General features: G+C 45.7%; 8 protein-coding genes across 8 annotated transcripts; 5 read left to right on the top strand and 3 right to left on the bottom strand.

Moving 5' to 3' along the window:
* Positions 1–651: 651 nt before the first annotated feature.
* F5147DRAFT_167380 (uncharacterized protein) lies at positions 652–1,726 on the bottom strand. Its single transcript, XM_041428365.1, has 3 exons — positions 1,321–1,726; positions 1,145–1,271; positions 652–1,091 (listed from the first exon to the last, which is right to left on the bottom strand). The coding sequence occupies exons 1-3, from the start codon at positions 1,647–1,649 to the stop codon at positions 933–935; spliced, it is 615 nt and encodes a 204-aa protein (XP_041293088.1). The 5' UTR covers positions 1,650–1,726; the 3' UTR covers positions 652–932.
* A 31-nt stretch (positions 1,727–1,757) lies between these two features.
* Positions 1,758–5,781, top strand: F5147DRAFT_836962 (uncharacterized protein). The gene is made up of 9 exons (XM_041444032.1): positions 1,758–2,198; positions 2,251–2,686; positions 2,745–2,865; positions 2,936–3,095; positions 3,174–3,265; positions 3,378–3,434; positions 3,554–4,103; positions 4,251–4,913; positions 4,971–5,781. Exons 1-9 carry the CDS (start codon positions 1,805–1,807, stop codon positions 5,660–5,662), a joined length of 3,165 nt encoding a protein of 1,054 aa, XP_041293089.1. The 5' UTR covers positions 1,758–1,804; the 3' UTR covers positions 5,663–5,781.
* A 727-nt stretch (positions 5,782–6,508) lies between these two features.
* Positions 6,509–8,134, top strand: F5147DRAFT_694611 (malate dehydrogenase). Its single transcript, XM_041437319.1, has 6 exons — positions 6,509–6,854; positions 6,911–6,994; positions 7,051–7,056; positions 7,103–7,126; positions 7,181–7,729; positions 7,780–8,134. The coding sequence occupies exons 1-6, from the start codon at positions 6,627–6,629 to the stop codon at positions 7,906–7,908; spliced, it is 1,020 nt and encodes a 339-aa protein (XP_041293090.1). The 5' UTR covers positions 6,509–6,626; the 3' UTR covers positions 7,909–8,134.
* Positions 8,135–8,227: 93 nt separating this feature from the next.
* On the top strand, positions 8,228–10,024 carry F5147DRAFT_836964 (uncharacterized protein). The gene is made up of 14 exons (XM_041444033.1): positions 8,228–8,462; positions 8,524–8,533; positions 8,587–8,606; positions 8,656–8,688; positions 8,752–8,848; positions 8,904–8,932; positions 8,984–9,014; positions 9,064–9,096; positions 9,148–9,224; positions 9,278–9,332; positions 9,385–9,477; positions 9,529–9,639; positions 9,691–9,731; positions 9,792–10,024. The coding sequence occupies exons 1-14, from the start codon at positions 8,412–8,414 to the stop codon at positions 9,969–9,971; spliced, it is 861 nt and encodes a 286-aa protein (XP_041293091.1). The 5' UTR covers positions 8,228–8,411; the 3' UTR covers positions 9,972–10,024.
* Positions 10,025–11,735: 1,711 nt separating this feature from the next.
* On the bottom strand, positions 11,736–16,082 carry F5147DRAFT_745699 (uncharacterized protein; the record flags this gene model as incomplete). Its single annotated transcript, XM_041439771.1, has 14 exons — positions 11,736–11,984; positions 12,013–12,098; positions 12,155–12,813; positions 12,866–13,004; positions 13,066–13,230; positions 13,286–13,562; positions 13,617–13,680; positions 13,737–13,774; positions 13,802–13,885; positions 13,944–14,109; positions 14,167–14,360; positions 14,416–14,787; positions 14,837–14,915; positions 16,072–16,082. 14 exons carry the CDS (start codon positions 16,080–16,082, stop codon positions 11,736–11,738), a joined length of 2,583 nt encoding a protein of 860 aa, XP_041293092.1.
* A 2,257-nt stretch (positions 16,083–18,339) lies between these two features.
* Positions 18,340–19,733, top strand: F5147DRAFT_652711 (uncharacterized protein; the record flags this gene model as incomplete). Its single annotated transcript, XM_041433660.1, has 4 exons — positions 18,340–18,710; positions 18,764–18,925; positions 19,304–19,434; positions 19,507–19,733. 4 exons carry the CDS (start codon positions 18,340–18,342, stop codon positions 19,731–19,733), a joined length of 891 nt encoding a protein of 296 aa, XP_041293093.1.
* Positions 19,734–20,731: 998 nt separating this feature from the next.
* Positions 20,732–21,465, top strand: F5147DRAFT_773523 (uncharacterized protein; the record flags this gene model as incomplete). Its single annotated transcript, XM_041441470.1, has 4 exons — positions 20,732–20,801; positions 20,852–20,995; positions 21,049–21,358; positions 21,411–21,465. 4 exons carry the CDS (start codon positions 20,732–20,734, stop codon positions 21,463–21,465), a joined length of 579 nt encoding a protein of 192 aa, XP_041293094.1.
* A 3,355-nt stretch (positions 21,466–24,820) lies between these two features.
* On the bottom strand, positions 24,821–27,360 carry F5147DRAFT_745701 (uncharacterized protein; the record flags this gene model as incomplete). Its single annotated transcript, XM_041439773.1, has 10 exons — positions 24,821–24,885; positions 25,144–25,393; positions 25,451–25,581; positions 25,912–26,044; positions 26,114–26,188; positions 26,231–26,312; positions 26,367–26,449; positions 26,471–26,780; positions 26,834–27,064; positions 27,308–27,360. The coding sequence occupies 10 exons, from the start codon at positions 27,358–27,360 to the stop codon at positions 24,821–24,823; spliced, it is 1,413 nt and encodes a 470-aa protein (XP_041293095.1).
* Positions 27,361–27,770: the final 410 nt, after the last annotated feature.

Consider the following 27,770-nt stretch of genomic DNA (forward strand, 5'->3'; position numbering starts at 1 on the left):
CAGGTCTTCACTGCGGACTTGGGGGTAAATATACTTCAATAATAATGGGCAACCCAGAAAACTATCCTACGGACGTGATAACACAACTCAATCATAGTGCTTCAATCACCTGCCGGACTTCTCTTGCCCTCTCTGCGAATAATGATATTTGCTTCTTCCCGTCCTGCATGAGTTGATCATAGCTATTTTCGATCTCCCGTCTTATCCATTGCTCGACAGTAAGACATCGCTCTTCAGGAGTGAGCGTTTCTGGTCTGAGAGAAGGAATGGCTGTGAGTTCTGGCGATTGAGAAGGCGGAAGTGATGTCGGAGGGTGTGGTGGGCTGGAAAGGGGTGGGTCGGATGGTTGTGGCGTCTCATCGACAACCATAGATGCGTCATTGTCATGAGGGGTCTCGGGTCGTGGGGGAGGACGAGGGGTGTTTCTAAGATCGCCCGCCTCTACGTTGCTCGGGTATTGTTCGCTATGAAGGTCGTCCTGAATACGTAGTGGTTGTACGGGAGTATCGTCCGCTCTCGCAGGCGTGTCGACCTTTACTTCCGATGGAATACTTTCTGTTTCCGATATGATAGGGTCCGTCTCAGATTCTGAGGCTACCACCTCAGCCTCGGGTGGGTTTGCCAATGCTGACTTGGACGATCTCACCGGAACCTTCTTGTAAGTCGATTTAGTCTTAGTCTTGGCCGGTGGCTTAGACGTAGAGACAGCGCGTCCCTTTCGTCTTGTCTTAGGTGCTTGCACCTCCTCGATAATCTCTGCCTTCGCCAGTTCATCACCCGAGTCGGACTGTTCAGGTCTTGGATCGGGTGGAACATCAACCGCCCCTTTCTTCGCCCGTGCTCGTGAAACAGTGCGGGGTTTGCTACCCGATGCGTTGAAAAACGGGCATCGCGTGCCGGATTTGGTGTCGCGCTTCTTATGTTCCCCTCTGTCATGGATGGGTCACCTTACGTCTCAAGGGGAGAACTTCATAAACCCACATTGGATCATCGTCAGCGTCCCAGCCACCCAGTGAGAGGTTGCAATACAAGCAGGTCACAGTATCATCACCCTTTGTTTGGGGGGTATACACGAACCCTCCCTGAGCCATCTAAAGATGACGAATGATATTAAAGTACGGCGTAAATGAGCGTGGGGACACACCTTCTTTGAGCTAGCGCCGTGGTCATCTTGCCCGTCATGAGGCCACAACTCTTCGCCGAATGTCTGAAGACGTGCCTTCTCCATCGCCTTGCTCGTCGGAAGGCGTTTCTTGTTCAAGAATACAAAGCTAATGCTCTCATAAGCATGTCTTATGCTGAGAAGACGCGTGAACGCACCTTCCGTCCTCTGCAATATCCTCACTGAGTCCGCACCGGACTATTGCCCATGCACAAGTATTGCCACACTTCTGCCAATGAATCAGGAAAGGGTTATCATCCTCATCCCAGTCGCTCAGCTCTTTGTGACACAGAAAGCAAGCGACGCTATCCCTGTCCTCCCAGCTTGGTACCCAGTAGAAACCTGCTTCGGCAAGGGTGTGTGGGTTGGCGTTGAAAGATGAAGGATGGGGCCATTTCACGGTTGCGGAAGTAGAGTTTGGCTTTGAACTCCGTTTCACGCGCTTGGATTTAAGAAAGGAGTCGATGCGTGCTTGAAGGCTTTCCATCGCGGTTGAGGTGGTCTTGGAGAAAGATCAAGGTTTGAGAGAGTCACGTGCACGTGCATTATGCGCGCCGATGCACCCGGCCGGATTCCGACAAGAGCTCGCTGTCTACCACGGTCCACAACCATATCCATATTCTACAGACGATCACAGCAAAGATGCAAAGGACATACGGACGTAAGAACTCACGCCGTGCACGGCCAAACTCGCCAGATGTGGAGGCTGTGCTTTCACCACCGCGGAAACGACCCAGAATCAAGGTTGAGATCGTGCAGCCGCCGTCTAGTGCGTACTTATCACCACCTAAAGTAACTAGTCCTATCCGAAGAAGTACGACGATGCCTGATGTGGGCTCAATTTCGAGTACGCCGTCAAGAATTCGTACGCCGACTAAGCCAGCTCGGGATCTGAGCACGTTGTTCTCCGCTTCTCCGCATCGGACGCCGAACTCACCTGGAAAGTCGCTCGGAGTGGTGAAACGTATGCTGTCACGCTCGCGCACGGAGTCGTCCGTTGACCATAATACTGGTCATAATGTCTGCTCATTAACCCGTTTGTCTTGGTCACCTACTGAGTTTAGTGATGTTAATATTTCATCCCCTAGCATCGTCTAACACACTTCCTGTCCATTCTTCTCCACCGAAGATAGCCTCCTCGCGTTCGCCTTCCCCAACACAGAATAAACCACTTCTGACAAAGCACACACGGACGTATGCTGGGGCATCACGTTCGTACCGTATTGCGCTTCCGGCAGCTGATCTCGCGGAGCCAGATGACACGCGTGAATCTTATGCTGACTTGCGGTCTCGGTGGGGTGTCGACAACTCCGAGGATGATCCACGTCCTTTCGACAATGATACTGGGACACCGAAGAGGATCTCTAGTGCGGGTTCGCGGGTGCTAGCGAATGGGATGATGAATGATCTCAAGAGCATTACGGAGTTGCGGAGCAAGGGCGAAAGCAGACGATTTCTTGACGAGGTAGGGTATCTATTTGAAAGCATAGAGAGTGGTTGTGCTATTGCACTACGCAGAGCCAGGTGCGTGCTGGTGCGCTTCAATAATGAACTCGTCGAAGCTCATTTCCACCATGATCAGTGTCTTGGAAATCGTCACTAAACTATGTGACCCCGAATTCAACCGCCGTGCGAAAACATCTGATTTTTATGCTCGTACTTGGGATGTATTCCTCAAAGCCCGCGGAGACGGTCCAGACAAGGTGTGTTCATATCTTTTGTTTCAAGCCTGTTGACCCTTTTGCTACAAAACATGGACTTAACATTCCGTAGATTCTTGATGCTACCCTTTCTTTCTTTGCGTTCCTTTCGACCCGCGACCTCCAAACCCTTTCCGAACTTGCTCATAAACCTGAACTCGTCCCTACTCTCCTCGATATCCTGCGCTCCGTCACTCCCACCTCCGACGTCAAGGGTGATGGGCTCAATCAGGGTATGTTATGTAAAATAACTTCTCCAACAGAATTCGTTGACATTCATCAACGTAACCGCTCGCTGACAACCCATTCAGGTCTGAAGAAAGACATCCTTGCGCTCGCCCTGTCGGGGGTAGATGCAATGGGGCTGAGAGCATCAGGCATCATCAGGACAGACGTCGCGCCGGTGAGTAAGTTTTGCGGCGGCTGTCAAGAATGATGTAATAATTGGTCTTGTTCATTTTCTTGGGATTTTGTGACATCGAATTGACATTTACGTCATGTTGACTGCGCGGTAGCTCAGAGCCCTTGCAGATGTGATCGTGAAATCAGGAGTGATGAAGGATATACGTAGGGTACGTCATGCTGTCGCTCGCTTTGATTCGCTCGTTCATTTCGTTGATACTTGACCCATGTTGTGCCTTCATTGCTACGAACGTTTGATCGTTCTTGTGTATTCGCATGGACATCATAGCTCTCCACCCGTGCCCTGCTCAGCACTACACTATCATCCTTGCCGGCTTCCCTCCTTCCGCCTGCATTGCAGACCCTCCCATCAATCCTCAACTCCCTCCGTGCAGAGCTTCTGCTTGTACCTCCACGCGTCAGTGCTTGGGAGAGGGGCTTGGAGCTGTTTCCCAGTTATGCGTGCTCGGATATAGGACTGGGGAAAAATGGGAATACAAAAAGAAACGGGAAAGGAAAAGAAACACATAAACCCTCAGATCCCCCGATAGAGATCGCCACTCCCTCCCTCGCTCACATCCACGCCTGTCTCCGCCTCGTAGACACCTACCTCTTGAAAGAGTGGATGGGCCACGTTCCATCACGTTCTGGCGTCGCAAGTGACGGTTCACGTGGGACTAGAGAACAATCAGAAATTTACCGTGCGCTGGCGGACCCGGTTCTTACAGACGAACTCGTGGAGCTGTGCGTGGCCACTGAAATTCTTGTACGAGATTGTGTACGGGATTTGGATACAATGAACAAGGAAGGGGATGCGGAGGAAAGTCAGGGTGAGCTTGGTACGTTTTTGGTACTCTTCCTCCATTCATTGCCTCCCTGCCGAACTCTTCTCCAAACCATTATCCCAAATATTGCCCAGATACTTGCCCACCCTCCCCAATGAATATCAACAGGGATGAATGAGAAACTCATGCTCCTTTCAACAGCACGCAAAACCTTATTCTCGACTTTCCGTATCCTTACGCTTCTCCCGTCTTCCACATCCTCTCACTCCCGTCCTTCATCCACATACTCTCGCTCGTCCCCGACATATTCTGATATTCATCATGATTCCTGGACGCCAAGCGACACAGCCCTATCCCTGATTACACGTGTGGTGTTACGTGCACAAGCTGGATGGGTCGGGAGTCTTTGTGTTGATGGGGTTAAGGGTGAACGGGATGACGAGGCGACGCAGGAGAATGAACAATATGCGGTAAAACCGGAGGAGCTGGAGGATACAGATACTTCTTCCCCACCTTTACCCGGCTCCCGACGTGAATCTACACGTTCCCCTCGAAAACGGACACCGCTTCCTGTTTCTTCACCGTCCAAACTTGCACATAAACCTTCAATTACAACCAATGCGCCAAGTAAACTTGGCAGGCAGGGTATGTTACATAGGAACGATATGCCAAGTAAAGGTACCAGTACACCGAGCGCAGGAAATGACACAGGTAAAGGGAAAAGCAAGGCCATATCAGTCCCGCCATATACCCTGACACGTGTTGAGTCTTTCGACTTGCTTTGCCTGGCGCTTGGGTTGCTTCTGAACTGGGCATCTGGGGGCATCGAAGGTGGAGGGGTGAGTGAGGGGATGGGACGTATTCGTAAGTATCTTATTTCCTGCTTCCAATTTTTTGTCGACGACGCTTTTCCTCGCATAGTTCTCAATCGCGTCTGCTCTGCCACCCGTAGCTGCTCGCATATCTGTTCATGCCCTCCGTCTTCACAGGTACCGCTGCTCTCGTGTTTGGTCTCTGTGTATCAGGCATTTGGCAGTTCCGTATTTGTATCAACTGATTCTTCATCGCGGACACAAAAAATCGTGTCTGGCCACGAACGTAAACTGGCCATGGGTGCTGGTCGGAAGCCGCCATCTGCACGTCAACAAGATTCTCCCTCTGCGAGCCCTACCTGCCACTCCACCTCCTCTAGACGTAAAACTGCTTCCTCCCTACCCACATTGAACACGTCCAGCATGCCTCAATCTCCCGAACTCACTTTCCTGGCAGGGTACACTGCTGTTCTTCTCGGTCTCCTCTGCACACCCACAGCTCCGCATGAAATCCGAGTACTATCTACCAACCGATCACTGATATTTGGTGATGTCCTCATCGAGACGCTCATCAAAGACGTGCGAGACTTTCTGGCTCTGTATGACGATCTCGAGGGAGAACTCAGTGACGAGGGTGATATTGTGGATGTGGATATGAGTCCAGATGAGGATCAAGGGCGTAGCGGGGGACGAGGACAAGGTGGGGGAAAGGGGAGGGGTAAAGCGCTGGAGAAGAAGAGCGAAGATGTAGCGCGCGGGGTACTGAGAGCGTTAGAGGCGCTACGAGACGATGGACTATGAGATGGTCGTCGATACTTGCTTTCAACTGCGGTAGGTTTGAAGATCCTTTCTGTCAATGACGATGGTTGGTTATATTGTGGCATCATGTCCGATACGATTAGAAGGAACATTTTTCTTCCTTCTGTTATGGTCTAACTAAGGGAGATTGATTGACGAGAGCCGACAAGGCAGGAAACGACACACAGTTCCCATCGTCACAGAAGGTTGACGTTGTATAGAGCAGACGAATGGTGAAGCGTAGGATCACACGCATCATGGGTTCAATCCGGTGACGAGGCTCTTGGCAAGGTGATTCAAATCTATAAACAACAACTCTGTCACAGCGGTGCAAGCCGCATATACGGCCGCGCCGAACTTCACATTACAGATCAGACGGTTGGTCGACGAGTTCTCGCAGATAGACCAGTACGCATGGGCCGCAAACACTTTCGGGTCACCAATGCCCCTCGTGAAGTTTATGGACGTTTTACAGCGTCGCACAGGACATGGATTCATCGGAGAGTACTATGCTTTATTATTCGCACTAACTGAGCCTACTGCAGTCTGCTACTGTGGACAGCCAAGTCAAATCCAAGAGCACATATGTACATATTACGCAACAGTCCGTTATTCACATACTAACACATTGCGCGGAGTATCCCGCAACACATACTCAATGAGGTCCTGGGTACGGAGAAGGAGATAGAGGCACTAGCGAAATGATTGTCCCTGCTACGACTAGTTAGTAGGTATATAAATGTATAATTGTTGAGCTCTGTCGTAGTGCTATAGCTTAGTCCAGTGGAAATATATGTAGCCGCCTGTGAAAGCAGTAAATGTTATTCTCCCGAATCTCGGTAGATTCGCCGCTCGTGTCCGAGCCACTCCGAACCGCTCGGCATCTCACGGTATTTCCGCATAAATTTACCACACAACGTTCTTCCATCTTGCCTCAACGTCCTGCTCGACAACCACGACGTGCATCATGCTTGCCCACTCTGCAGTCCGTGCTTTATCCGCAAACTCCCGTGCCTTCTCTTCGTCCGTTGCAAGACAGACGAAAGTTGCCGTCCTTGGCGCTGGTGGAGGCATTGGACAACCATTGTCACTCCTTCTCAAGACTGACCCTCTCGTCACCTCTCTCAGTCTCTATGATATCCGTGGCGCACCCGGTGTTGCAGCTGATGTAAGCCATGTTGACGCTCACAGTGAGGTACGTCGTTACTTGCTACATACATTAATCATGGGTTAGTTCAATCAGCTTCCAAGGTCAATGGTTACCCTGCAGACAAGCTTGACGAAGCCCTTGACGGCGCCCAAGTTGTTGTTATCCCTGCTGGTGTCCCGAGAAAGGTGTGTTTCCTCTCCCTATACTCATGCCCTTGCACAGTCCTGACCCTGCCTTTCAGCCTGGTGTAAGTCCTACAATCCATCTGTTGCTCTGCTCTAACACCTTTATAGATGACCCGCGATGATCTATTTAATGTCAGTTATTCATGCCTTCCATTACATTAGGCGCTGCTAATTCTATTTCGGAAGACCAACGCTTCCATTGTTCGCGACCTAGCAGCAGCAATTGGTCGCGTCGCCCCTACTGCCCATATTCTCGTCATTTCAAATCCTGTCAATTCCACCGTTCCCATTGTTGCCTCTACCCTTCAGAAAGCTGGCGTTTACAACCCCGCTCGCTTATTTGGTGTAACGACCCTTGATGTTGTTCGTGCTGCTCGCTTCACCGCTGGTATTGCAGGGGTTAAACCCGCAGATACTCCCATAACTGTTGTGGGTGGTCACAGTGGCGCGACCATTGTGCCTTTGCTCTCACAGAATGCACACGGAAAAGCTATCACAGGCGACATTTACAAGGCTCTTGTCCACCGCATACAGTTCGGTGGTGACGAGGTTGTGAAGGCTAAAGACGGTGCTGGTAGCGCCACCCTTTCGATGGCATATGCTGGTGCCAAATTCACCAACTCTCTGTTACGAGGTTTAAATGGCGAGAAAGGTGTCATCACACCTACCTTCGTCGAGAGCCCTCTTTACAAGGACCAGGGTATTGACTTCTTCTCGTCCAATGTAGAACTTGGTGTAAGTAACGGAACAAGAGATCCTCTTCATTCATGCTCAATACTCCGCAGGTCAATGGCGTCGAGAAAATTTACCCTCTCGGGCCTCTTTCCGCTGAAGAAGAGAAGCTGATGGAGGCCTGCTTGCCTGAACTCAAGAAGAACGTTGAGAAAGGCAAGGCATTTGTTGAGAGCTCGTAGATTGATTCGTTTTAGATTTGTTGTCCCTCAAAATACTTTTGTCATATGCACGATTGTTCAGAACTCGCGCATACACGAGCATATCTTAGCAGGTCTAAAGCCTCCTTACCAGGTACTGAGGCTGTCAAGTTAGTGTGCACAGGGTGTAGCGAGCTGCCACAGATGATTGAATTTGACGATTACTTTACACAAACTTTACATTGACAAAACTTTCAAAGTTTCATAAGTGGACTGCCATTGGTACGGTATCGTCACGCGATGTGCCGACGGCCCTGAGTATAAGGCCCGTGGCGCGTGTGATACTGTTCTATCCTGCTTACAAAATTCAAAAACAAGGTGCATTTAAGTAGTCAAAGACTTTTGACCCTTGCTTGGCTTGATTGACATGTTACTTTATCATGGTGCCGTTGCAACCTGATGAGTCACGACGGATCGGAATATTCTGCTATATATGCTGCCTACCATGCCCGGCGATACTAGCACCTCTATCCTCTTTCTGAAGCATGGATTTACAAACCTCCATTGACCTATCAACCAGCATCCAGTACCAGGATGTAAGTGATTGATATTTGTTGACGTTTTCGCTTCACTCATCTATAATCCTGGCACTGACAGTATTTTTTCGGTGCTATCATTTCGACTATAATAGTCTTTCATAGCTAACGGGGTTCGTACTAGTGTCACTAGTGGTTTTTTGGGTGCGCACTCTCATTTGCTCAGTCGTCATCCGCAAACATCTAGTCATAGGCCTACGATTGTTTCCTGACCTTAGACCGGGAGGTAATTTCATCTTTGCGAGATATAGCCTGTCAATCGATAGGTTAGGCTAACTGTCATGTATAGATATCTTCGATTCATTCGCCACCGTGGAAGGCAGGAAGTATTCTTTATGTCATGACGAGATACATGCCAGCCTTCGTGCTCTGTATACACTTATGCAGTGAGTCCAAATAGTATGCTCTATTGTCAACTTGCAGCTAACCAGGATACGGAAGTGAACTATCTCCCAAATGAAAACATTGTGGTGAGCATCTGTCGGAAATAATATCACCGTCCTGAGGATTCGCCGATGTAGACTTGCAAACTTCTACATTCAATATGGTTTCGTAAGTATTGTAATAATGCAATTGGTTCCGCTCCAAGTTCTTTCTTCAGTTGCTGCTGCATTGTGCATAGCTGGTGCAGAAGGTATTACGAGTATTATAGTGTATTCACGCAGAACACTCACAGGATCTCCAGGTATCTTCGTCCTTCGCACCTATGCATTATGGGGAAACAAGAAATTCATTCTGGGTATCATGTTGTCAACGGTACTTGTGCGCATACAGTTGCGTTCCCGCATTCCGTACTCTGACACACCTCACTTCAGTGCCTTGCGATCTTGGACGTGATAATCACAATGACGATTTCCAAACGCTTGGAACGTGAGTGTCTTCAAGAACCGCATGTAAATCACTCAGTGTGGGTCAACGACAGTCCAACTATCAGACATAGGTGGCGGTTGTTACTCACTATCTCGCGACACGATGTCTGCATATCCTTGGACACTCCTGGTAGCGTTCGAGCTTGGTGAGATCACGAAGCTATACAATGTAGTCGAGTGCTCACTTTTTGCCTCAGAGATCATGGCACTCACCATGATTCGTGTATATTGGGCATATCGCGAAAGAGGGTGTCTGCTGCTTGAAATCCTTGTACAACATAACATTTTTTACTTCGGAACTGGGATAGGCAAGTAGTACTTTTATGGCTGTCAAAAAGGAATTAATCATTCAATCCTAGCACTATCGGTGGTCAACATTGTAGTTATCGAATCCTTGTCGGTGCGCACAATCTGAATTCAACTCAATATTGGCTGAGGGTCCTGATGATATTTTACGCAGTACACCTCTTCAAATATGTTCGGATCATTTCAAATCGTTATGCATACGATCCTCGTCACTCGGATGCACCTACAGTTTTGCAGCACCAATCAGGTTCACGAGTCATCTGAGTCCGGAACCACGCCATTCTCTCGATTGACACATGTTGAACTTCAGACGTGTTCGCACTCGAATGTATGATAATTCAATGAAACTTTTACTTTTCATTTTCATTCAGACATTTTCCCTGTTGTGTTGCAACGAGTCTAAGCTGTTGTTGGGCCATCAGGAAAAAGTGACAGGTGCTAGGCTAACGAGTTAGAGGTGCACAGAATTCCTGGAGTTTATGAATGAGGTTTTTCGGTCGAAAGTGTGTGATCGTGATTCGACCTCCGACATAGGTCACACAGGCTAGATCACATTTTGGCAGTCTGAAAATATGATCATGGCAGAGCCGCAGGCTCGGTGAGCTTTGCAAGGGGTCGAGTTTTGGGGGTCGCAAAACCATGCCAGGGGTGGCCTCTTTAAGACCTAGACAAAACAGTTAGATGGCTTTCTAAGCTAGCTGGGGCATGAGGCTAGCATAGAATATAGTCTACGTGCAAACTAAGTGAGGTGGCACAGTGCCTTTTGCTTCTGCCCACCTCATAGTAGTCCTTTTTTCACTGAGTCCTCACCAGTACCTGGGTGTTAAGACTGTGCACAAAGGGTAGGACTGATTCCAAGGGGCTTGGCTTCAGCTTGTGTGCTGTGCCCCTTACCTGAGTATGTACCCTTAATTTCAGAATTGTGTCCAGAGAAAGTCTAAGGAAGTCCGAAGGACTTCCGAAGGAGTGTGGGAAACTTTGGAAAGACTTTCCAGACGGGTGTAAGTAACTTCCAGAGGAACTTCCAGAAATTACCATGGAGGTTTCATCCTGATACGGATATGTATAATGGCTACTCAGGACACGTCCTGAGTAGAAGCAACCAGATGAAAGGCTGCAAGGACAAAGTCCGAAGCAGAATAGGTCTGGAGGACCACGGGAAAGATCTGGAGGATCAGATGAGCAGAGGAGCGGAGGAGCAGAGCTCTGGCCTAGGGAATTCCTCCCTATGCCTAAGGTGGATATTCAGGAGGAAAGAACTTGTATGAAGACTTAGAGTGAGATCTAGTGCAAGGACTAATATGATATTCAGACTAAGGAAGTACAGGAGTTTCTACAGGAGTTTATATACTAGAGGCAAGTCTGTGCAGATCAGTAAGCAGAGAGGTAAGGCTATGTACGAGCATGTGGAAATGTATTAGTAAGTGAAACAGATCATAAGGAAATGAACTTGGAGATGAAACTTGTACAGAATACATTATCAAGATGGAAGCAGAGATATCCGAGAGCCAGAAACACAGGTATATCCCAAATGGGGTAACGCGCAGGTGCGCAGGAATAGTTTCGGATATGACCATGGACGAGATCCGAAGGTCTGAAAGCCAGGGGTTTGGATAGGACATGGATGAGGATTGGATGAGGATTGGATGGAGTATGGATTGGATGTGTGAACTGGATTGGGTGAGGATCATATGGATATGTCCGGATATATGAGTATTTGGACAAGATATCATAGTGGAAGTGAGGTGTAGAATCTGGTATATGACACTGGGACTGTGATGTATCATAATCTCTCATCATAGTCAACCTTCGATACATTATTTCCACTGGTATAGAGTACCCTGTAATACATCAATCCATTATACATTACAGCCTATTGATACATACATTTATAGATTGCAGCCTTTTGTCATTCCCTAGATCTATGTTTGTACAATGGAATCTATGTTCACGAGATCGAAAAATGAGATCTGGTACAACAAGAATAGAACTCTCATTCGTCATACCTTAGATACATCGTTTGTGAAATTGGGATGGAATCTCAGTGTACTGGCATCAACAGATCACATCATTCAGCAGTGTACTACTGGTGACAAGTCTAACAATTGTGTGTACTAGGTGGAGCATGGAGGGAAGGAGCCTCGTCCGTTTCATCGTTGCCTTTGCTAATAGTATCATCCACAGCATCTAACGTCGATGCTACAAGTATTGGCACATCATTCCACATACCTTGGAAAGATAATCTCATATCAGCATGCAAACCTGCTTGGCAAAATGTGTAGGCTGCAAGTCCTTCTTGTTCTTGGCGCTTCATAAGTTGGTGTAGTGTTGCACGGCACTGCCATGCCTATCTCCCATTCTAGGTATGCAAGTACTCTTCGCATCTCTTCGAGCAACAATTTGACTTCTTCTGACCAACAAGATGCGCATGCTCTGGCCTTGCACCACTCAATATGGACACCTGCAATAGAGAAGTCCAGTGAGTCCCTACCCAAGTAAATGTAATACACTACTCACAGTCTTGAACTCTGTCATTCTCGGTGCAACTATTATCAGCTCGATGAGCTACCCAGATCCATGATAGCATCCCCGTTCCTTGTGAATGGCCACCAGCAAAATCGCCCATGGGTCGAATATCCTCATTTTGGAGTGGGCGGATTGTGAATTCCCAGCCAACTTTCTCCAGTTTACGGTTGAGTGCAATGAGTGCAGCACAAGCACGTCGGTACTTGCTAACACTAGCATCCTTTCGTGCCTCAACGTGTGCGATGAGGGCCTGAGCGCGTGTGGAAGCAGCCTGGCCTCGTAAATTTTTCTCCTTGAACTTGTACATGTGTGAGCGCAGGTGTAGATGGGATCTGACCTCATTTAGGGCATCCAGAGCTTGGGCATAGTGCATTTCCCACTCATACTCACAGAGCTGTTGATCACATTCAAGGGCATTATCAAGTGCAGATGGCAGGTAAAGAGGGAAATCCTGCGGCTTTAGGGCATCTTGTGCAGCAGGATTCGTCGCTGATGAACAAAGTGTAGGTACAATGGGCATGTATAACTCCTGGACACGAGCCCAAGTGTCTATCTTGCGTTGTAATGTGTTGGTGTGGTGTGTTAGCGTCTCTTTTTGCTTGTCAGTGGGGTGCAGGGAAAGGTTGGCAGTGTCACAGCGAAGACATTGTCTGTTTGTATGCGAGTGAAAATTTGCCAATAAATTGTGTTGATATCATGTACTGCTGTTCTTCTAAATCTAATCCCGTGCTGATAAGAATACTGGGTGATATGTTGCAATGGAGCGAATGGTTGATCCCCACCTGCAACTTGGAAGCTTCCAAGTCAGCTAGCTGTAAACACACAGCTGCCAGTGTGATTGCTAAAGGAAATTAGAGTTGTGATCAAGGGGAGGGAATTAGAATACTCATGAACAATGTGACTTTGAAAAGGATTGGGCTTTGTGTTATCTTCCTCCCATGTCTCAAATTCGCCCTTCCATTGCACAACCAAACATGGATGAATCGTTGCCTTGAGCTTATCTAGAGCACGACAATGTTTGCTCTTCCACTTGACAGCATCCACCATTTTATGTTTGAGAGTTCGTCCTAGATAAACAAACCTATGAGATTTTGTAGTGGAAAAGAGCTGAAATTTACATACCAAGCACAGTAATCTTCTTCCAATTCCAATCACCAAAATAATTGTCCAATGTATCGCGCTGTGTGCCAGGGCCCATCTCCTTTGTGCTTGAAGCGACTTGGTTTATGTTCGCCCAGCCTTGTTCTGGTGCTTCACCATCTGTCCGTCCGACAAATTTGCCAAAGTTCCAAGAGAATGCGATTTGACACTCTTTGATGTGTGCACCAATATGGAACTTTGGGACAAAATAATGAATGTCGAGGTTTTCATGGGGGAGGTGGAGGTGTGTCGGCATTGTCTCCATTCAGGCCCAGAAATTCTTAGACCACTGACATGCAATGTCATAAGACACATTGAGTACTGGTACCGATGAACTCGCCAAGGTAGATAAGACAAGGTAATCCATGTTGATATACCTAGTAAATGATGGGTCAGTTTGATGTAGATGTCACTAGGTCCACGGAAAATGTACCTCTCCCCCTTCTGGAGGTCACCCACATCGTTCAGACACTTCATATCATGTCAGGTGCAGTCCACAGTCCCTACCCCAGTAGCAGCTAAACCATGCAAAGACTTCGTGTCTGCCATATTGATGGCATTGTGACTGACACAGCTACTGTGCTGCATGAGGCATTGCATCACCTTTCAGATTCAGGCAAGTCTTAAGAGAAAGGCTCACCTCTTGCCGCTGAATCATGCAATCATTCAAGTGTGATTTATATTGCCTTTCTTCAACAAAGTAAGCCCAGCCAGCATTCAAGCCAGGGTCCACTTGGTCACTTGAAACGGCTTTCCTTTTGAGCTGGAAGTTTGCATCCATGGCAATGAAAAGTGCATAACACCACCTGTAGAACATACTTAACCTCTCATCATCAGGTTGTAACATTCATTCAAGTCCTCACCTTGAGTCTGGTCCAGCATTCTCCCATCCTTCTGGTAAGTTTCTCCCAGGCTGCGGACATGCAGGACACAATACAGCGAGCTCGCCCTTTTGTGTGGCATTGATACCACTGGGATCATGCCCCCTCCCTGCACGCCGAAGTTGCCGCAAGTGCCTCCATTCGTGAATCATGCACATGAACGGTGCATAACGATCCTATGAGAAATGTTCCAGTGCAGCTGATAATGTGTATTTGAGTGGGATCACTCACCCTGATTGGTATTAGGCCTGTATTGTTGCTGCACCATGCTAAGCTGTGGTAAAATTCATATGCAGACACTTTTGACTCAAATGAAAGCAGATGATAATGTTCTAGGACACCAAAAGTTGCAGTGGTGCATGGATTGGTAGTGGTTTCTGGATACCAATGAGCCTGGAGAAGTTGCTTATACCGAATTTGTGCAGTGGGGCACTCACAAAAATCTAGTGCGACTTCGTGAATACCATTAACATCTATCACAACAAAGTCATCGCCAGAAGATGGTCGTGGATTTAGATAGCGATCACGTAGATTGTGGCCCAGTTGGATGCGCAAGCCAAGTGTTTTCAGAGATACCTGTTCAAAAAATGAGCTATTCCACATCTATACACATGTTAATTACTATGCAGTCAAAGTTCAGCAAAATGCTCACCTCCATGATGTGTAATGGGAGGTGATGGTGATACTCAAGAAGACAGTCTTTGCAATGCATCTCCATTCCAAAACATTCCCTGCACCAAAATGACAAGTTGACACTTCTGCAGTGACAATTACTTCATTGTGCATCAAAGCCCCACCCCTCGAGACAAAGCATTTCATCAAGAAATGCCTCGCGCTCAGGAATCCATACTAGAATAGGTGTATCCTATCAAACTATTCAACATGGTCAACACAGTCACAAGGTACAAAAATGTATGGCTGCTGTTCATTTTTGCTTCTCATGCAGCAATTCACACTTGCTCTCTCTACTGGTATCAATAGGTACCTCATTCCAGTAGTCATTCAATAGGAAGTCCTGGGGATCAGCAGTAGTGGTGTTGATAGTAGGCTGAATCTCCTGTTCAGAGGTGGATTGATGGAGTGGGATATACTCAGTGCACAGACTCATGTGACCATCCAAAGAGAGAGTGTATTCCCATAAACATTAAAGTGGGGCTGCAGGAGTACTGGTACTTAGAGTTCCATGCCTGAAATGCTCAATCCTGAGCTTAGCCACCTTGGAAGGGCGATGTTACAGTCATCTGCAACATCTACAAGAGCCCCTGCTCTGCTAGACTCCTGACGCAGCGGTACACCGCTAGAACTTAGAATGACAGCGGTCTGGACCGCTGTGACACTGCCCCTGGCCTAGAAGGCCTTGTACCTGACCCATGGAGGCTGTACGCCTCATGGTCACCCTAGATCAGCACATGTTGATTGTTGCCGCCTCATGAAGCCTCATGAAGATCCGGAGCGCCCTTGGCGCCTCATGCTTGATTAGAGGCTATGCCTCATGTATCTTATCTGTACTCATGACTGACCTCATGTACTCTTATCTCTGATAGACATAGATCCACAGATATACTATAGATACAGACTGAGCTTGAACCCTTATGTACAGACTGTATATAAGTAGACAGATTATTGTACTTAGACCTTACTTTAATCTACTTGGTTTTCCCTTGAAACCTGTTCAACTAAGCCTCCCAGCTTAGCTGTCTAGACCGCACTTCTAAGTCGCTCCCCACGCTTAGCCGTATCCGCTAGCCCTGTATCTCGACGAGACACTGCTCTTACCGCGATTACAGGAGGAACCCTTGACATTCCGTTAAGTCGCTGAACACCCTTAGCCTCAGTGGGCTCATTCGAGCTGTCGCTAAGAAGACCTATCCAAGTTCCTACGATGACCTGACGGTCATCGTAACAGGCGAGACATGATGCCGATAGCAAAATTGCAGGAAAACAGTAACAGAGCGGATGAAGATCCTCCCAAGTCAATCAATCGGATGAAAATAGACACTACCATGGTTAAGACATGGTTTTGGTACAATGATTTCCTCACCATTTGGTTCGCGCTCGACATCTTGGCCGTTCCAGAGGTTGAGCTGTTCAAATAAAATACTTGTACTTGTTGTATATTATCAGTGTTCAGTGAAAATTTATAAGTTACACACCATTGGATGAGTGTTAGGTAGGTATACAGTGGCATGGCATCTCTGGGTGGCAAATCCATATCAACTATGTGAAGTAAATCTCCCTCAGACGTGACCAAATACCCATGCAAGAATTTGTACTCACATTGTGTGTAAATCTCCCTCGTACCAAGACTCTCTCATGGGCTGCCCTCGATTGCACAACTCCTGTGAATAAAAAGCTCAGGCTGCTCGCAATTATAGATGAGTCTATAATGAAAGGTATATTATCATCGTGGTTAGCTACATATCCACCTAACTACGGCTGTCTATAGGAACCGTGAAAAAATACGAGCCAGATACCAAGAAAGGTGTCAACAAATGTACTATGTCTAGATATCAATATTTCATTCATTACTTACCATCACCAGACACGTCCAGTCAAGAAAAATTGATGAAAAGCTTTTTGCGGTCATTGGATACTCATCTCGTGACTTTGTAGAGGGTTTGTGTGTTGCACTCATTGAGTGCGAGGACTTGGAAGTGCAGAATGTGTTTGGGAATATTTGAACAGTACTTGACACAATCAAGGACTTAGAGGAAGAAGCACAGGGGCTTGAGCGTGCAGTGCTGATGCATCTGTGAAAGGTCAGAGTCTCATTACAAGATGTCATTGCATATGTTAGGATTGGTTCTGATGCCTTGGACAAGGCATATGAAAAAGGGGAGATATATCACCAGTATACTGATAGTGTCTGCCAGGCAGACATACACTAGTAGTAGCAGTGTTTCATTGTGTCTACCTATGAAATGTAATCATGCACAATGTCCTTTCTTGGCAAGAAGACCTAGCATATGACTGTCCTTGTCGGGCTGACTCAAGTTGGTCCATGCAGGTTGAATGCCAAACAACCAGGCAACCACCTGTGAAGTGTGACTTAATTTCACCCAACAATGTTAGCTCACAACACGAACCAAAAAAAATTTGATCACTCACCATAACCTCTTTCATTAATATTGTCGTAAGTAATCTTCATTGTTGGGCCATTCTTTCTGATATGATAGGTGTTCCCAGATGCTGAGATGGCAACCTACACAAGATCAGCATGTGTGGTTGATGTCATGGATGACTGAACACAATTGAGCACCATTTAGCGAACACAAAGAGTTCTTTGTGAAGTTGTATAGCGACTGGCTGCAGCAATGGCCTGAGCGTGATGTACTATGGCCTGATCTGGCTGGGTATGCACTCACCGAAGACCAAGAACACGAGTTACATTCAGCTGAAGAAGCATGTAAATGAGTCAGTTATACCACATTGTTTCCTGGGGGTGATCTGACAATGTCTGAATTCTGTAGGAGTTAAAGTCATGGATGACATGGGCATGGCTGTCACCAAAACATGCTCGTAAGATGTATGGATGCTCAGGTTGTTGCGGGACTGATGACGGACTTTGTGTAATATACCCTCCCGGAACGTTTGGGTCGCTGTGGGACTGATAATAGGCTTTGCATACAATACCTCTCGCTACTGAGTATTTAGAACTGTGGCCTCTGTGTACTAGTATATTGAGCTGTGACCTTGAAAAAAAATGTATTTGCGCTGCATCCTTTTCCAGCAAGAAAATTGAGACCTGGTCTGTGCAGATCTTGGTACAAGTTGACGGTAACAGATCATTCATTTGTTGAAATCACATTCATTTCTAAATCATCAAAAAAAAATTCAATTACATTGTCACTTCGAGAGAAACAGATGGCTCCCCGGAGTCAATATTCTCCTGAACAACTGTTGTTCATCCAATCATATGATGCCAAATTCCTGGATTGCAAGGCAGACAGAGACTACGACTCCTTCTGGAATCCTTTCTTCAAAGACCGGGCTGCCAATTTTCCAGATATCCCACTAGACGTATATTTAACTGTGGAACAAAAAAATGTAGAGGCTGAGGTGTGGAAGGTATGGCGACAGGTATGAATAAATAACCTCACCACGCATGCATTCACTAATTGGCAGTTCATCAGCGGCTAATGGAAAAGATGCGCAATGACCTCAACAGTTCAAAGGCAGGAAGGAGAGCTAATGCTACTCACAATGCCACAATCGATCACGAAGGCCTCCAAAGAAAAGCCATCCCGCTCTCTGCAAGGCTGGGAGATGTATGTGCACCTTCACTACCAAGATAAGGTCAAAGATGCTGTCAAATGCCAGCAAGACGCCCTCAAGAGTGACCCTAATGCAAAGCCAGCGAAGAAGATGAACCTGTCTATCATTAAAGAGCAGACAAAACTGGCATTTGAAGGGGAGTCCAAGGATGTTAAGGAAGAGATTTGGGCTGCAATAGAGGTGATGAAGGAGAAGAAGCGTGTTGAAATGGACGAGATCAAAAAGAACAGCGCATCCCTAGATAACGCAGTGTGAGTCATCGACATGTGCTTTGTCTTAATGCACCACGTTAATTTCGATCAAGCTACATATCCAAAATCAGAGCAGTTCTTACCCAGTTTTTCAAGGAGCTCCATCTGATGACAGGTTGGACATTCTTGGTTTTGATGGATGGTCCTGATGCTGTGGCTGGTGGGACACTGGACATCAGCAGTTTTCATGTTGGCACGACAAAGCTGGGAAAAAGGTATAGCCAGGCCTACCTGCAGTTCACAACAAATGTCATGTTACCGTATTCGGAATTTGTTCACTGAGTATTCTGTAAGTTCATCTGAGTCTTACTGGAAAATTCAACAAAATATGCTAACTACTGTTCATTGACCACAGCAGAGGCCGCTGTGTTGAGTACACCAAGTACTACAACCTCTCTGGAAGACACAACTTTAAGTCCCACATCAGCTGATATATCAGCTGCTCTTACCTCTTCTAAAGGCCCCGTTAACGTCGACACCACTCTATCTCCTTCCCCAGTTGCGACTCCCTCCACAGACAATGGTCAGAATTCCAACAATCCTGCTTCTCATGACATCAGTGCCATGCTCGACACCACCGACTTTTTCTCTAGTCCCCATCTGCAGCATTTTGCAGATGAGGCTCTTGAACTCCCTCCCTTGGAAGACAACATGGATAATTTTAATCTGCAACTCCCTATCCTACCTATGCCACCACAGTGGCAAATTCCTGCTACCAACAATGGTCAGTCAACACTGGCGGCTGACGCTGGGCAGTCATTGTCTCTCATAGAACTCCTCCATAGTTGAGACATAGACCTGCTGCCTCCTGAGGCACCACCATCTGTATCTGGAGTCACGTCTCCGCGTCTTCACCGGTTCTTCACATCACCCTCAAACATATATGACTTCACTCATGATGATGGCCTAGATGCTGGTAGTAACTCCTCGCTGGCATTGCTTCTTGCTGACACTGCCTCAGTATCGCACACTGATGCCCTACAGCACTCTGCCACAACATCCATTGCCCCTCAGTGTCAATGAGGTTCAAAACGCACAAAAAAAATCTCCATTTCAGCAATAAATGGTACTGAAGAGGAAAATTCTGACTGCAGGAAATGATAGTGTTTCCAATCTAAATGAGTTGAAGAGGCCAATAATATTGGTGCCACCAACACAAGTTCACGCAAAGCAGGAAGGAGGTGACCCTGATGAATGTTGAATGTAATTAGTACTACATATTTCTACTTAAGTTTCACTAGTCATGTTCTCCTTACTGCAATTAAGTTGTTTCTTGGCCAACATTATTAATTTTAAATTTTCTCGACTGTTTCAAATGTCGGAGTGGGTGAACGTGTGTACTTCGTAGAATTCCAAGCCCACAACTGCCATCGGTACTCCATATTCTGAGGTACATCTAAGTTACTTATATTGACATGCTGGACTTGGTGAGATTTTGAACTTGCACCTCATGTGATGTTCGAGAAGGTGTCGGCTGTAATTCAAAGGGTACCAGGAATAGATATCTAGATCTCAGCCAGGCCACCATTGATATGTCAGCAAAAGAAGCAAGGCACCCATTAGAGAAGGCCAGGAACTGCCCAGACCTAAGGATCCACCTACTGATTTATCACTACTGTGCCATCCTAGCAAGCTATTGACTGGTGGAAGTAATGTATTAAAGCAACACTATACATTATAGGTTATTGATACATCAATATCACTATATGGCCTGGAGTCCTAGCTACTAGTCTCTCACTCTTTTACGTCGTCTCTCAACTTAAATGTTACAAGAGGACCCTAATGATGCAGTCAGACCAGACTTCGGCACCAATGAGCATTGAGATGTGTAGAAGGGTAAGGCTAGTAAACAAGTCTATACGTGAAACAGAGTGAGAAATAGACAGTGTGCAAGTAGAAGATACATACCTCAGCATCATAATAATAGAACCGCTGAGGTATGAATCATGTGAAGCTATGGATTATATATCATGGTATTGAGTCCAGAATATCAAAGATGAAAAAGGAAAACATTCAGAATAATGACGACAGAGTGGAGCGATGACAATGTTGAACTCAACAAGATGCACGTCAGCAACTCATCACAGATGGGTTTATGAACAAACAAGCAATCTGCTCTTTGACGTCGCTATGGACCATAGCCAACAACACAGCCAAAGAGCACTGGGCACTCAATCAGCAAAGACTCAATAACATATGGCAACAAGAAGAGGAAGAACAACGCCAACAGCTACTTCATGAAGAAGAAGCTGCCCAGTTAGAGGAGCGGGAGAAAACAAGAACAAGTATGTACATATTCGACACGGAAAGGTCCCTTCCGATCCTAGTATCATCCCAGCTGCATATGCAATTAGAAAATTGAAAGTGGGACATTTCTGTGACTTGCACTATTTTACCAACAAGGGCTTAGATGACGCCAAAGCTGCAGTTCTAGTCGTGGAGCCAGACACACTAGTCCTGCTTCCAGAAGCCAACAGCATCCATGCATGGGTACCAGCTGCAGCGGTTAAAGACCCAAAAGCTTTGGCCATCATCAAAGACGAAAACCTCACTTGGGAGGAATTTAACGAGGCAGCGCTGCACATGATCACCATGATGAAGACTCAAGACTGGCCAGACAACCAGGTGCTCATGCATATCCAATTCTGGTCTGCGCTACAGAACCATCATTGGTGTCATGTACCTGACCAGCTCAAGCAGTGAGCTCTCCTACTCTACCAAGCACAACAATGTTGCCGATGGCATCTCACAGTAGGCATGTCACAAGGGTGGAGTCTGGAAGAGATCAATCAAGACCTTTTAGTAGAAGCGAGAGAGGAGCTATTCAACGACCATCTAGAGAAGCAGGTGGCGAAAGTTATTCAGGTCAGTATCACAACACTTCTCCATCTTGAAACCACTCTCATCTCAGTACTGTCTTCTTTTCTCAAAAACCTTTTTATTTTTACTTTCACTATGCACAATCTTTCACTTTTGTTGGCCAGTCATGCGCTGACAAAAACCACACCCGTGTTTTGAATGCATGTCCTTTCCCTTTGCACTGGTCATCACGACCGATAAATGTGCGCCTGGCCAATCACGTGCCTAACTGTGTTACAAAACATGCGTCCATTACTACCACTGTCTCTTAAAATGCCACACACGCACCTACCTCCCCATCTACGCTATCACAGCAAGCAACAGCAACCTTCATAGCAAACAGCCAGAGCATTGTGCACTCTACAACATCGCCAGCAGCATACCAAGCCTCAGGTCAGAAGAGAGCCCTGCAGCAGCCGGAGGAGGTCTATGAGAACAATAAGAAGGTGCGCACCACTCATGCAAGTCCTGTCTCTGGGAACCTTCCCTGTTGTGCAGTTTGCTTGTAAAAAGCTACGACCTGGCGAAGCATATCATGAGAAAAGGAGTTTCAGAAGCAACAGACCAGCATGGCCTTTTGGTAACAAAGTTTCACATCCCAAGCACAAAAACCTCCCCCATCTTGGGGGAAGATACATTCTGGGCCGAGCAGGAAGGACCATCTGACCCGAAGGCTGCCTTAATGAACCATTTTCATGTCAATCCTACAGATAGCAACTCACACTTATTCGCTTGGAACCATCTCAAGGGTTTAAGGCTGCTTTCGAAGAAAGAGGTCCTCAAATGTTGGCATTCCAACATTCAATGTCCACAGTTGGTATTGGTATTAGCTCCAACACTCCTCCTCAATGCTAGCTGCATAACATCTCCTCCTTGCCTGGAATCATTTAGTAGAGCCTAAGAGTGCTCCTAAGATGCAGGAAATTTTTCTTCAGTAAGGCTTTTGTTAAGATATTGGCAGTGTTGCTTTTTGATTGGATGTAGTGTAGGCAAAGTTGTTTCTTGTGCACATGCTCATGGATATAGTGATATTTGATATCAATATGTTTCATCCTGGTGTGAAATAAAGGGTCTTCTGAAAGGATGATGCTCCCACTGTTATCACAATTCAGATGAAAAGAACTGTCTTGTCTGAAGTCAAGGCTGAGAAGCAAGGCTAGGGATCTGCACGGATAAACCTGAGCATGGGTGTGGGTGAGGGTCCAGGTATCCAAAATACAGACCTGCACCCGTTGTTGGATTATGAATGTACTTAGTACCGGCAAGCGCAACTTGACCAGAACCTCTCAATTATGTAATGTTTTGTAATATGAACCATAGACCACATTACTTAGTATGACAGACCAGCTATCTTTTATTATTGTACTATAATATAAATACTGATATTTTAAATGTAGATAGTTGAGAGAAAATAACTAGTGTTTTCAATCTCAAACCACACCCGTACCTGAGAGGTACCTACACCTGTCACCTGCATGGGTTTTTAAAATCTGTGCATATGTCTAAGCAGGGTACATAGCAAGACAGCTTCCTGGGTGGCTTCACAAGCAGCAATGAATTCAGCTTCATTTATTGATAGGGGGACAGTTTTCTGTTGGTGAGTGCACCAGGATATAGACCCAGAGTTGAGGTTGAAACAGTAATTGCCAATGGATCATCATGTATCTATGTAGTTAGTGAAATCACTATCAGTGTAGCCAACCAGGCAGGTAGGGTGTGAGCCACTGAGGATGAGTTTCAGCTCACAAGTACCCTTCAGGTAGTGGACCACATGTTTGGCAGCCTCCCAATGAATATTGCCATAGTTATTGAGAAACTTATATAGCTCTTGGACTGTAAATATGATGTCAGGGCAAGTATCAATAGCAGTATACATGAGTTTACTGAAAAGTAAGCAGTATGGTGTTTTAATGAGGCATTTGCAATCATTATCTGTTGTGGGGGGGTGCTCTTTGTACGAAATGTGAAGTCTTGGTTCCATAGGGATGGAGACTGGGTATGCATCCTGCAAGCCAAATTAAGTGAGGACTTGGTCAATGAATGCAGTTTGGGAAAGGGCAATGGTGCACTTGGTCCTATCACATTAAATAGTGATACCTACACAGAAGTGCACATTACTAAGATCAGAGATTTCCCAATTAAGTCTTGAAATAGGCAAGTGCCTGCTTTGTGCTACCTACATTGAAGAAGTCATCAACATGAATGGCAGTGATAATTGTGCCAAATTGATCACAACAAAAGTATATGCAGTGCTCACATTCAAGCTGTTTGAAGCCCCAGGATAGAAGGGCAGCATGCATTGTCCAGTTCCATACACAATGTAAAGAGTTGATCCTATATAGGCACTACAAAAGTTGTTACCTTAGAACTCAAAGGTATGAGTGTGAGTGTGATTTGACCCAAAGAGACTATCTGAAGAACTATTTCTTGATATAAAATGCAAGGGATGTCTTGTTAAAATCAAAGATGAGAGTTAGAAAAGTCACTCAAGGTGCATCTGATGTTCTGAGGATGTGTCTGAAGTGCTGAAGTACTTGCCTGATGCGAGTGAAGGTAGTCCAAAGTCAAGAAACGAAGGTCCAAAGGTGCGCGAAGTATCCAAAGAGCTTCTGATAAAATAGTAAGGATTCTGGGAGTAAATATGGTGGGTATGTTAAAGTATGTTGAAGTATAAGACTTGCAAGAGTACCAAAGTACAACTATGCAAAGTCTATCAAAGAACTTTAAGACAGTGAGGTGCGAAATGGCAGTGGTTAGGCCAAACAATCATTCTGAATGAACAAAAGATCAATTGCATGAAGTATGACTATCCAAAAGTGACTCTACTAACTATGACTTGTAGCAAGGCAAGTAAAGTGAAGTGTGAGGTAGCTAGTGAGCTATGGTGTGCGTCACTTAGCCACCACTACTTTTGAACAATGTTCTCACCCCCTTGAAAGAAATTAGATTTTTATATCCTCTTTAAAAATGATCCTTTCAATGAGTAAAGTAAAGCTACAAGAGGAATTTTTGATTCAATCAAATCTGAGCAAGTTTTTTAAAAACAAAAGAGATGATTTGGCCACCTAAAGTAATATGATTCCCCATCAATCAAAAATGCAAGCCAATGTCTCTGAGATATATCTGTGAGACTTGTACTTCATAGAGCTGAACTGCTTGACCTGAAACTAGGCATCCTTTGTGCTCAGACCTGTCCGATATGCTTCCATCCAGCAGTGTATGCAATGTTCCCACAGTTGAATAGTACTGAGCTACACAGACTGCATCGCTAAGGGCATATTCTTCTTTAGGGTCTTGAAAGTGCTATCGCAGTTGTCTCAGAGATATTTTTTGACCTTCCCCCAGAAATATTCAATGAAATTGAGTTCACAATGGAACTTCGGGAGGAAGATGCAGAGATGACCAGAGCTTTCGATGACTTTCTGAATGTATGACTTTTGCTGCTAAAAGTCGGGCTGGAGCTCAAGTATATGTTTATTGCAACAAGCTGTTGCATCAACATTACACTTCGTGCCACACTTTCCATGAGACTGCTGCTGATAGAGACCGTGTTCACTCAAGACCTGCTTGATACCTTTGGGTTCATTCAGAAATTGAGGGTGATTGGGAGAAAATATCATGTTCTGTTCAATTCTCATGCCATTGTGCATAAACCATCCAGGTCGCATATGAGCCTGCTTGCCACCTGGATTGATATTCATGCGAGAAACAAGCAAGGCGTCTTTAGCATATGCAGAGTGACCCTGAGGGTTATTGATGAGGAACAATGCTTGATATCCTAGACCATAGATATGTTCAAAAGTCAGAATAATCTTGTCACTAAGCTGGATAAATAATATCAGCCAAAAAGCTTTGAGAATGAGTCAATGTGAAAGACCCACCTGTTTCACAAACATCTCACCATTCCAATACCCTCTGTGATTCTTTCCATACTCCGATGATTCATCTGCATCCACTATATGTCCAACTGTTGAGCAGATCACATCACTATGATGAAGGCCACATCTCATATCTTTCTTTCACAACTTGAACTGGTCTTCAAAGACCCAATATTGATCAACTGCATAATTTAACTATGCCGTCATCTTGTCATGTGTACAAAGAATGAGATGCTGCTCCACAAAATTGCACTCTGTACCATTGAGCTCTGATTCAACATTTCCAACAACATAGCAGACAAGGTGTCTCTCATATTCTTTCATCATTGGTAAAAAATGTTATTGCTGGTACTGGACCACATCAGGCCGGTCATGGCCATCAAAATAAAGGCCCTTTTGGTGCGACATGTACCGAAAATCTTCCTGTTTCAACCATCAATGAGCAGTAGCAAAGGAAATTTTACATCCAACTTTGAGGTGAATGCGAGGAAATAATTCAAGCTCCAAGTACTTCTTCAAGCCACAGGGCATCTCGTCATCAACAAGGGCATAAATATATTTCTCTGCTTCAGAAGGTATAGGTTTGTCCTTTGAAAACTATGCAAGTTTCTTGGGATTGACTGCTCATTTGTTTGAATGAAGATAAGCATGAAGTTTGGCAGCAACAGCAGAGTCTTCGAGCAATGAATACACTTTCACATGATGGCCAGCCAATGACTGAGGGAGCTCCCATTTTGATACCTAGGCATGGGTCCAGCTGCGCAGTTGATGACCACCCCAGACAGATGCAAAACCATGAGTTTCAGCTGCACGTTTTGATGCATCAATTGAAGAGTAACCTCTCTTGACAATGAGGGCAAGATGACTTTGGATGGTACATGTTCATTTTGCCTGCAGGCCACCCAAACTACCAATAAACTTGGTTTTCTTCGACTTCAACAGCTTTCCAATGGCTTCCAATGTCATGCACCTCTCATCTCCACACCTTTCTGTATGTATTCTCTTTTGGGCATAAGCAGGAACATTAAGCTTATGACACTTGAGTGGCTGCACAATAGGCAACTGATTGCTTATGTCATATCCATCCCCTCCAAGTCCTTCATCGTCATCATCATCATCATCATTGTCATTGTTATCTGAGCTGGAGTCAACCACATCCTTGGGTTTGTCTGAAAGATAGCCAGTAAAAGCAATCACTGTGTCACATGCTTGCAGAGGCTGTGCTACTACAGCAGTGTTTGAATGTGTTTCATCCACACTCGGTCCAATGTCAGGCACAGTATCATCTTTGGTTGCACACCACTGTCGCATGAATGCAATCTGTGAATTGGTTCTAATCAGGTGTGTATCAGATTCATTTTTCAGGCCATTAACACTGATACATACAATGTCTTCATTTTCTTTTGTTGTGCTGCCTTATCCCTTTGCTGCTGAGTACAACCAAAGAGCCTATTGTATCCAAGTGATCTGATCTGTTCTGCCTTCTTCCAAACTGCACCTGTCTTCAGCTTAGAGATTCCATCAAACAAAGTATCCACTGGTGTGTCTAGGGCTATGACCTCTACTTGGAGCTCCCTCAGATTTTCCTCAAGCTCACTACCCTCTAGCTCGCAGAGGCTATCGCATTCTGACCTTTCACTATTAGCATTCAAGTCTGTTTCATATTCATCACCTGTATTGGACCAATAACAACTGACACCCCCAGTATATCCACACTCATACTCAGAGTCCAGCTCTATTGGGTTAAATTCTCTGCCAAGTTTGGTCAGCTCTGCTGTTTGTTCCTGCAACTCGGAATGAGTTTGTGTAGCAATGGCTTGAAAAGTAGAGTTACTGTGATGCTTGGCAGTTGGAGCTAACTATTGTGCAGCCCTAGCGTGCGCAGCCACTACCTTCTTGTGATCCTTGGGCATCAGAGACTGGTGAAAATAACATTTGTGCAATAGATTGTTGTTGTCTACTGTAGTGCTACATGTTTCAAACTAATATCGAAGCATCTGAGTGGCATGTGCAGCCAATGAACTATGTAGGGTTAAGATTTAAATTTTTTCCAAACTGATTTGGCCACTGTTCAAAAGTAGTAGTGGCTAAGTGATGCACACCATAGATTATATCCTACAGTGTGAAAGTCCAAAAACTGTGTAGATGAAAGTAGTAGCAAGATAAGTTATCTGAAATGTAATAAGACTTGAGGCAAGTCACTACTACATATAATAATGCACAAGGCATGCTGCTATATGTATTAATTAAGCTCCTGATGGGTCGATAATGTATGTACCTCTATGACATATTCGATAATAGACAAAACAAGGTGAAAATGCAC

Source organism: Suillus discolor, assembly GCF_016758755.1.
Source record: "Suillus discolor strain FC423 chromosome Unknown F5147scaffold_26, whole genome shotgun sequence".
Lineage (NCBI taxonomy): Eukaryota > Fungi > Basidiomycota > Agaricomycetes > Boletales > Suillaceae > Suillus > Suillus discolor.

Coding starts and splice junctions, on each gene's coding strand:
- F5147DRAFT_694611 (XM_041437319.1), top strand. CDS start 6,627: ATGCTTGCCCACTCTGCAGTCCGTGCTTTATCCGCAAACTCCCGTGCC. Junction 6,855..6,910: donor ATGTTGACGCTCACAGTGAG/GTACGTCGTTAC, acceptor TCAGCTTCCAAG/GTCAATGGTTACCCTGCAGA. Junction 7,127..7,180: donor CCCGCGATGATCTATTTAAT/GTCAGTTATTCA, acceptor CTATTTCGGAAG/ACCAACGCTTCCATTGTTCG.
- F5147DRAFT_836964 (XM_041444033.1), top strand. CDS start 8,412: ATGGATTTACAAACCTCCATTGACCTATCAACCAGCATCCAGTACCAG. Junction 8,933..8,983: donor TCCCAAATGAAAACATTGTG/GTGAGCATCTGT, acceptor TCGCCGATGTAG/ACTTGCAAACTTCTACATTC. Junction 9,478..9,528: donor CCTGGTAGCGTTCGAGCTTG/GTGAGATCACGA, acceptor TTTTTGCCTCAG/AGATCATGGCACTCACCATG.
- F5147DRAFT_167380 (XM_041428365.1), bottom strand. CDS start 1,649: ATGGAAAGCCTTCAAGCACGCATCGACTCCTTTCTTAAATCCAAGCGC. Junction 1,272..1,320: donor GATATTGCAGAGGACGGAAG/GTGCGTTCACGC, acceptor TGAGAGCATTAG/CTTTGTATTCTTGAACAAGA. Junction 1,092..1,144: donor ACGGCGCTAGCTCAAAGAAG/GTGTGTCCCCAC, acceptor CGTCATCTTTAG/ATGGCTCAGGGAGGGTTCGT.
- F5147DRAFT_836962 (XM_041444032.1), top strand. CDS start 1,805: ATGCAAAGGACATACGGACGTAAGAACTCACGCCGTGCACGGCCAAAC. Junction 2,687..2,744: donor ATTGCACTACGCAGAGCCAG/GTGCGTGCTGGT, acceptor CACCATGATCAG/TGTCTTGGAAATCGTCACTA. Junction 4,104..4,250: donor GGAAAGTCAGGGTGAGCTTG/GTACGTTTTTGG, acceptor TCCTTTCAACAG/CACGCAAAACCTTATTCTCG.